Source organism: Colletotrichum costaricense, assembly GCF_030867565.1.
Source record: "Colletotrichum costaricense strain IMI 309622 chromosome Unknown Scaffold_4.1, whole genome shotgun sequence".
NCBI classification, from domain to species: Eukaryota; Fungi; Ascomycota; class Sordariomycetes; order Glomerellales; family Glomerellaceae; genus Colletotrichum; species Colletotrichum costaricense.
In genome coordinates, this window is record NW_026848233.1 from 2685443 (window position 1) to 2694169 (window position 8727).

Here is an 8727-nt window from a genome sequence, read left to right on the forward strand (position 1 = left end):
GGGAGTACACGGGGGGGGGGGGGGCATTTATAGATGGAGGCATACTCGTCATAAAGCTCTTACACTGAATAGTCTCGAGATGTTTTCCCTTGTGTCATGTCTAAACAAGACTAGAAGCGAATTATTCAATATTTCACTCATGTCACAGCCTCGAATTCCTCTCACACAGATATAGACACACATGTAAACAAGCGGCTGCAGTTTGAACTTTTTAGGGTAATTTCATTCATCTATGCTATCCATCCATGCCTTCATAACAACTATGTGGTGGCTGTTTTTGAGGGGGAAGCTTCAAAAAAGGCAAAACCCTCCTGCTAATGCCCCCCTCCCTACTGCGCTATTAAGAATGATATCATGCTTTGGAGCCACTCCAAAACTTTTTGTCCCTACGCAATGCCATAATGAAGATGAAAAAAGTAGAGATTTGTCCTTTTGCCGCCCAGATGCAGGCGTAACAGCGCTGTTGTGATTGTGAGCGCTTTTCCGCTGTAAGATAAAACTTCCATGCTGTGTGATGCCATCCTGTCCTTTGAGGATGTTCGTACGCTTCATTCCATGAGATAGTCCAACGCCGCGTCGCAATGCAATCGTCTCTTGAAGCAGCCCATCAACCGCGCTCGTTCACGGTCCAACGCCGCTTCGAGGTCGTCATGTCGCGCATAATTTCAGTCTCCCCCAAAGGGCGCGGCGCTCCCCATAGACCCCCGCTGGCAAATGTCCCCAACTGAGGAATCTTGTTCTCCTCGTCCGTGCCGTCGCTCGAAGTAGGACGAGAGATCTCTTGCAGTCTGAGGGGGACCTTTGCCGGGCCACCCAGCTGCGGCTCCTTTCTCTCTGGAGTCGGAGGCTTGACAATCTCCTGGCCGGGCTTGGAAAGGGCGGCCAACTTCTTCCGGTGGTCAAAGTCCGGAAAGATGTCGTCCTCCTCGTCCTCCTCCTCTTCTGTCTCCTTCTTTGGTGTGATTGGCGACCACAGCCCCACGGACAAGGTCGGTGATGGCTTCGTAAAGTTTGTTGCGCCGCTGCCGACCGTGATCCCGGTCGTGTTGAGCGCGGGCGTCCTGGGAAGGGAGTATGTGTTATTCGAAACCCGGCGCATGCTGCCCAGATTTGCGTTCGCCGAGTTGCTTCTACTTCCAAAGTCAAACGAGTCGGGGTTGAATGTGATCGGCGTCGGCGTATATGTGGTCGATCCTACGGTCGAGATGCGCCCTCGCGAGTATGACTGTCCGTTTTGTGAGTGATTTGAGGCTGTCGAGGGAGCTCTGGATAGATTGTGGGTGGCCGAGACAGGCTGGCGCAGATGCTCGGTGTTTGCAAATAGTTTGAGATCGTAATAATGATGGACAGGGATGATTCCTTTCGTGCCGGACATTGGGTCGACGTCAGGTTCCGACATGGGCGTATCCAAGCCGGAGGGCTCCGAGTCGCGACCGGGCTTTCTGGCGGCCACGGTCAGAGAAGCCATCGCCACGTCCATCAGGACCGGCTGGTGCGTAATGGCGCCGATCAAGGCGTTGCAACCGGCACCGTGAGATACCAGGATGACCACCGGCTCTACATCGTCGTCTTCCTCATCATCGATAGCACACTCGGTGTCACCATTTTGGGAGGTCTTGACGACCTTGGTGACCATCTCCGCGGGACGCTCGGCCGTAGTGTACCAGTCCACCAGCTTCTGAATACCCTTCCTAAATCGGTGGTGCATGGCTGTCCACTCCTCACCGTACTTGCCACCATCGCCCCAGTCCAGAGGCTCCCGCATCGAATCCCACTGGTAATCTACTGACACGCAAGCATCTCGCGCGTGCGCAACATAGCCGTCGGGGATGGTGTGGTTTGGTGAAATAGCGTAGTGGGGACTGGGGGCGACATATCCGTCATTTGGGTTCGCGGGCTCTGGCAGTGTGAAACGAACGCGCTGGCTTGAGGTGCTAGCCGTACTGCCAGCCCGACTCCGCGGCAGAGCACCAGCCACGGCAGATACGTTTTCGAGACCCAGGATGGAAGGTGAGTTGGAATCCGAAGATCCAGACCTTTCGGGGGCGGGAGCGGGGGCAGCTCTGAACTTTGGGCTGTTCCACAACTGACTCTGGGCTTGGCCGACGGAATTTGCGTGGTGATGGGAGTGCTCTTGGATGTGGCTGTGGGCATGAATGTTCTCCCGTCTGAGCAGATCGGCCTTTGCTCCAGCCAGCATCATCGCGGAACCCGGAGGCGGCGTAATCATTTCAAAGTATTCCGGGGACAGCCACTCCCCCAAGAAGGCATCCAAGCGCAACGTCGATTTCTTGATCATCTTCTTCTTGGCCTGCTCGGGCTTGGTACCGTTCGCGTCGTTCGAGAGGGGATCGACTTCCTCAGCTACGGACGCTGGGAGAACAAAGGGTGAGGCTGAAGGGTTCGCGCTGGGCGAGGGCATCGAGTACGAGGGCGTACCGGGCGGAGGCGCCTGGGCCAGGCCCGCGCTGATGGCGACGGAGGTTTGGACGCATCGCAAGAACGGGGAGCTATGGAGGACAACCTTGAACTTGCGGCGCCTCTTTTGCGAGTCGACAGAGCCATTGCGGCCGTTGGAGAACTTGGAATCGGCATTGACCTCAGCTTCGGCCTGTCTCAGTATGTTTCCAATGCGTATGCCGAGTGCTTTGGCTTGCTGCCAGCCGCCGTAGGTCAGAGGAGGGTCGTAAGGTGTCGGGGACGTGAGATGCCACTTCTTGTCGGCGGCGTCGAGACGTGCGCCGTGCCTAGTAGTCTTGTCAGCCTTCCAGAAGCTTGCAAGCGTGGGTTGTGAGTAGGTCCTCTTACCTGACGACGAAAATGTACGCCGGTGGGCGCCCCATGTTGTCGGCGACGCAGGTGAGAATGCGAAAGCCCACTCAGGATATGTGCGGTAGTCGGCGTGGAGAGGATTAGGTGAAAAGACAACGGCGTATGTGACAACCTCTTACAGCGTGAGAAATACGGACGGAGGATCAAATAGCGATGGGTGGAAATGCGGCTAAAGACACCATCCAAGACTTTGCGGACCTAGAGGATCGGATGGCTTGGGTAGGCGAAATAAGCTTCGATGTGCCGGCGGCGGAGGACCGAGAGGGCACGGGCAAAGGTAACAGACTAAGTTGCAGATGGCCGGGACGGTTTTGGTAGTTGATGCACTTGGGACCGTTCAAGTTGTGATATTTCGGGATGGGCGGAGTTGATGTGAGGACAAGCTGGAAAGAAAGACAGGTTGAGTAATCAGAAAGGCAGAACGAGTCGAGAAAGTAGAGAAGGCAAGAAGGCGAAGAAGAAGCAGCGAGGTACCGGCAGAGAAGTAGTAGGCAGGCAGGCGGAGGAGGTGGAGGGCCTGGCAGGCGGATTTCAGAATTTCTGCCACGAGTTTTACGTCGGTCATCCGGTGTTTGGGTGCCCCTCTCTCCGTGTCCGACCAGTTGGCACCGACTTCGCAAGCGCTAAGATGATGGGACTATCCGTAACAGACTAACAGCAAGTAGGCAGATGGAGACCGTTGACGAGCATGCCATCGGTCGGTCAGCGGGCGGTGGAGATGGAGGGAGAGAAGAATGAAGGTGGAGCGGAGCGGTCGTGGAGAACCTGCCTTGAGATGCAATCAATCGGCACCGAGTCGCGACAAACGGGCCAGGCTTGGGGAGGGTCATTAAATGTATTAATTTGCGATCGGATCCCGCCCAGGCCCAGGTACCCAAGTATCAAGCCAGGTATTGAGGTAAGGTCTCCAGGTACGGATACAAACAGGGGATGTATTATGTACGCAGTACGTACGAGATGTATGTATGTATGGTCCAGGCGCAGGTGCAGTCGCAGCCGCAGTCAGTCAGTCGTGCAGGTTGCAGAAGGCACAAAAGAAAGCAGCCTCAGGTACGAAGCATTTAAAGGTACATGACGGATATGTAGAACAGTGACAGAGGGTAGGTAGGTTTTTCAAGGGTTGTCAAAGGCGGGGCAGATTCTCCTCTTCTGCTTTTCTGCCTTTCTGCTTTGTCTTCTGGTCAGGGTCACATACACAAATCGTAAGTGCAAAGACACAATGATGCAAGGACTCGGAAGCGACACATCTCAGAGACTCACACCCTCGCCAATACGGATCATCGTGGACAGCCCACCGGCTACACAAGAATCGTCAAGGGTCAGACGATGGTCCTATAGTGGTGTGGTGATGCCGGGTGCGTCAGTGAGGGGGAGAAGAGTTGGAGGAGGGCGAGGTACCTTGCTGAGGGTTGGAGGGGTAGCAGAGGCATAGGTAGGTTTGGCGAGTGACAGGCCGGGAAGACACTGCGAGCCGGCGAGGGAGGGGGTTGGATTGTCACTGCCATTGCCGAACATACGCAGTACTGTACGTAGTATAATTGCGCCCACCTATGAGGTACCTATGAGGCACCGCTGCTACTTTGAGCATCTCGGAGACGAACCAGAGACGAGACAGGGTCTTGCATGTCTGCTACGCCAGGCGCGTCAGCCGTTGCTACCTTAGCTTGGGTAGTCTTTACTCTTCAGGAGGGGTCGCTGCCATGGATGACGGAGCGGTGCAGAATGCAACGAAAAATGATTCACTTCCTTGCCTCTTTGCTCTCTGTCACTCTGTCACTCTGCGGTGTGGAAATGTGCATGTGATTGTCCCGCTCTCGCTTTTTAGCGCCAAACGTAATCACGGCACGTGGGGAGACAGGAAAATTTTAGACGAGCAGAAGACGAAGAAGACTTCCTTCCTTGCTGGCAATATCCGAAAATGCTAGGTGCTAAGGCCCGGTCTACGAGATGAATAAGCTTAAGTAATCAGACTCCGACTGCCCGACACTCCCGTATGGCGTCTTTCGTCTTTTCTCCTCCATTCCCAAGCAAAAAGGCAACAGGTACCTACCAAGGGCAATCAAACCATAAGCTCTGAGCATTCCAGTGCCCCCAGATGCCTTTGTTTGGCCCATTGGTGCATTCTTTGTATTTGATGCATTCTTTGTACTTGATCACGAGTTCCCCGGCCCGTATGCAAACAGTATAGCCGCCGTGCATGTTTGACTCAAATCACACGATGCTGACGCAACTCATCAAGCTGACCATGATCAGCTTTCCCTTGCCAGCTGCCAGCTACTCCCGGCGACCAGCCCGAAGCATGAGCGGCACCGCGGCACCGCGGCAGAGACTCACCACCTCGGACATGAATCCTCCGAAGCTATCCAGGTTCCGCTCGCCGCTCGGTCCAATGCCCCGTCCAGATCCGACCTCCTCCACATTAGCATCTCATGGATAATTAATGGATCTTTTCACCTTGATCCCTTGTTCGGAGAAACCCCACCAGCCATTTATGGCGGGGGCCATAGGTTCGTTCTCTGGTTCGACAGTCAAACAGCACTCCGTTAAGCCCTGAGATTCAGATGAGCTAATCCCCGCAAAGCAAGAGTGGCCTGTGCAAGGCGGCCGCCAGAACATCTCCCAATTACCTAAACTTCCAAGTACCCCAAAGTACTGAATTAACCATCATGCATGAATAGACCGGGTGACTCTTCAGAATGTCGCCGGCCAAGTGACTCAAATATACAAAAGTTCTTTTTGGTTCAGCAAGCAAGTAAAAAATGTCTCCGAGCGCAGATAACCTTAAAAGCCAATATCGCATTGGAGGCTGCGGGTAACTTGGAGGGATACACCCCAATCTGATACACTTCACTCCTCGTTACCCCAGATTCCAGATCAAACGAACGCCACTACACCACCTACATCTCATCCCCACGTATCACCAGAGTGTCGGAACACAGCAACTTGCCCTTGAGTCTATAGTCACCACCTAGGAATTGAATAGAGAAACCCAATCCAAACCACAAAATGGCAACTGCACTCAAGGACCAGCAGGACTCGGCAGACATCAAGTCCCGCCTCAAAGAGTCCTACGACACCATCGCCACCGAATACAACGAATGGACCCTCCGCCAGACCTCCCTCCGCATCGAGTACCTCGAGAAGCTCATGGAGAAGCTCCTCACCGCGAAGCCCCTGTCGGGCCAAATGTCTCTCGTCCTCGAGCTCGGCTGCGGCTGCGGCCTCCCCGTCACCGAGAGGCTCCTCACCGCGCCCGACACCTACGTCACCGCAAACGACCTCTCCACCACCCAGATCGACGTCGCCCGCAAGAACCTCGCCAAGCACGGCACCGACCGCGTCTCCTTTGTCGAGGGCGACATGATGAAGCTCGAGTTCTCCGAGGGGTCGTTCGACGCCGTCATTGCCATGTACAGCATCATCCACCTGCCCCGCGAGGAGCAGACCGAGATGATCCGCCGCGTCGCCAAGTGGTTGAAGCCCGGCGGCCTGCTGCTTGCCAACTTTGCGTCAAAGGACTTGCCTGCCGTTGTGAATGAGGAGTGGCTTCATGAGAAGGGATGGATGTACTGGAGCGGTTGGGGCGCTGATGCGACTGTGGAACAGCTCAAGGAGGCCGGGTTGGAGGTCATTATCAGGGATATCGTCGATGACAAGGACGACGCCGAGTTCCTCTGGGTCATGGCGAAGAAATGAGCAGTGCCTATTCACATGATTTTTGTCGTTTCAACTTGGGTTCCGGAAAATTCAACATCAAGCGGGCATCAGAGGCATCCTCCTATCATGTCAGTATACCTATGTAAACTACAAGACGGGATATCAAGGGTTGCCCACGTCGAGGTACCTTGTACTTTGAACTGGTGGGGTTTCGCTTCTTTAAGCAAGTACTTTTCGGTATCTTGCGGTTTCTCAATGTCTTATATAGCAAGACGTTGATGGTCTAAAAGTACACAAAGTCAATTGAACATTTACTCTACTTGATGATTATTCTTCGGCTACAGTCTACACATGATGAAATCCTAGATTGCTCGGTGGCACTGTGAGGTACTAAAGCATGGTAAAACAATCAGATCGCTTCCAAATGGCGGGGAGAACTGGTACCTGAGCCACACTGCGCTACCCCGGTCAAAGAGGCAAGGGCAATGGCCTGTGCCCCAGAGAACCGATCGGCTTACTAAGGCCAATTTTGTCAGGGCGAAGCTCCGTGGCGGGCCCCCTTACCAAGCTGTTGGTTAACCATATCGATCCGTCGTGGGATTCTTTCGTTTCCACTCGTCTCCCTTGCGACGACAATTCACGAACTTGTTTTACCTCCCCGCCATTCGCGACTTCATTGATTCGAATCACCATCATCATGAAGCTGTCACGATTTCTCCAGTTGCCAGCCCTCCTGGCTGCCTCGACCCTCGCCCCCGCGGTGCTCGCCGAGCACACCAGCAACTGGGCCGTCCTCGTCTGCACATCGCGATTCTGGTTCAACTACCGCCACCTCGCCAATGTGCTCTCCATTTACCGCACCGTAAAGCGCCTTGGCATCCCCGACTCTCAAATCATCCTCATGCTCCCCGACGACATGGCCTGCAATCCGCGCAATGCCTTCCCCGGAACCGTCTACAGCAACTCGGACCGTGCTGTCGACCTGTACGGCGACAACATCGAGGTGGACTACCGCGGCTACGAGGTCACTGTCGAGAACTTCATCCGTCTGCTTACCGATCGCGTCGGCGACGAGATGCCCCGCAGTAAGCGCCTTCTGACGGACGACCGAAGCAACATTCTCGTATACATGACAGGCCACGGTGGAAACGAGTTCCTAAAGTTCCAGGATGCCGAGGAGATTGGTGCTTTCGATCTGGCTGATGCCTTTGAACAGATGTGGGAGAAGAAGAGGTGAGAGGATACCCAGGTGCACATGCGCTACTGCGACGACATTTACTGACTGCTCTTCCCTCAGGTACCACGAGATCCTCTTCATGATCGACACCTGCCAAGCGAACACAATGTACAGCAAGCTCTACTCCCCCAACATCATCGCCACCGGCTCCTCGGAGCTCGACCAGTCCTCCTACTCGCACCACGCCGACAACGACGTCGGCGTCGCCGTCATCGACCGCTACACCTACTACAACCTCGAGTTCCTCGAATCGCAAGTCCAAGACCTGAGTTCCAAGAAGACGGTCGGCGAGCTCTTCGACAGCTACACGTACGAAAAGATCCACTCCCACGCCGGCGTGCGCTACGACCTCTTCCCCGGCGGCGCCGACGCCGCGCGCAGCCGCCGCATCACCGACTTCTTCGGCAACGTGCAAAACGTCGAGGTCGACGGCGCCAAGAACATGGTCCTCGACGAGGAGCTGCTGGAGCTCAGCCAGAAGATTGCCGCGCTGAAGCAGCGGGCCCAGGAGGCTGATGCGGCGGCCAAGAATGCGTCGTTGGCGGAGGGTGCAAAGGGCCAGACGCCGGATGCCAAGACGAGGGCTCAGAGGGTGCAGATGGCGAAGCCGCTCACGAATGAGAATTGGTGGGAGAAGAAGATTATTGGAGTCACGGCCTTGATCGGTTGCGCGCTTCTCTGGGCTTTGGGGTCGTATTATGAGGCGCCAAAGAGGAAGGCCGATGGTTCTAAGATGGCGACGGGGCAGAATGGCCGATCCACCGTGAAAGCGTAATCGTGTCGTCTTTTTCTCTCGTTTTCTTGTACTTTATGTCTGTAGTTGACTTGCACGAGGTGCATCAAGCATGGCGTTTCTTGGGATATGGAAGGGAATGGTTCACTCATAGCTTGGGAGCTGGTTTAGGCTCTATCAATCATCAGCAGTCATGATTGCTTCAAACACGAGAAGAAATTCTATACATTGTTCTGTATGCTCATCCTTCATTTTTATGTCAGTTGAA

The 8727-nt window shown here is 54.7% G+C and overlaps 4 protein-coding genes across 4 annotated transcripts; 3 read left to right on the plus strand and 1 right to left on the minus strand.

Annotated features, from left to right (window-relative positions):
- Positions 1–607: 607 nt before the first annotated feature.
- CCOS01_04954 (phosphoglycerate mutase) lies at positions 608–2843 on the minus strand (the record flags this gene model as incomplete). The annotated part of the gene is made up of 2 exons (XM_060453135.1): positions 608–2747; positions 2809–2843. 2 exons carry the CDS (start codon positions 2841–2843, stop codon positions 608–610), a joined length of 2175 nt encoding a protein of 724 aa, XP_060317093.1.
- Positions 2844–5176: 2333 nt separating this feature from the next.
- Positions 5177–5269, plus strand: CCOS01_04955 (uncharacterized protein; the record flags this gene model as incomplete). The annotated part of the gene is made up of 1 exon (XM_060453136.1): positions 5177–5269. One exon carries the CDS (start codon positions 5177–5179, stop codon positions 5267–5269), a length of 93 nt encoding a protein of 30 aa, XP_060317094.1.
- Positions 5270–5838: 569 nt separating this feature from the next.
- CCOS01_04956 (methyltransferase) lies at positions 5839–6528 on the plus strand (the record flags this gene model as incomplete). The annotated part of the gene is made up of 1 exon (XM_060453137.1): positions 5839–6528. The coding sequence occupies one exon, from the start codon at positions 5839–5841 to the stop codon at positions 6526–6528; it is 690 nt and encodes a 229-aa protein (XP_060317095.1).
- A 658-nt stretch (positions 6529–7186) lies between these two features.
- CCOS01_04957 (peptidase C13 family protein) lies at positions 7187–8501 on the plus strand (the record flags this gene model as incomplete). Its single annotated transcript, XM_060453138.1, has 2 exons — positions 7187–7722; positions 7787–8501. 2 exons carry the CDS (start codon positions 7187–7189, stop codon positions 8499–8501), a joined length of 1251 nt encoding a protein of 416 aa, XP_060317096.1.
- Between the last annotated feature and the right edge of the window lie 226 nt (positions 8502–8727).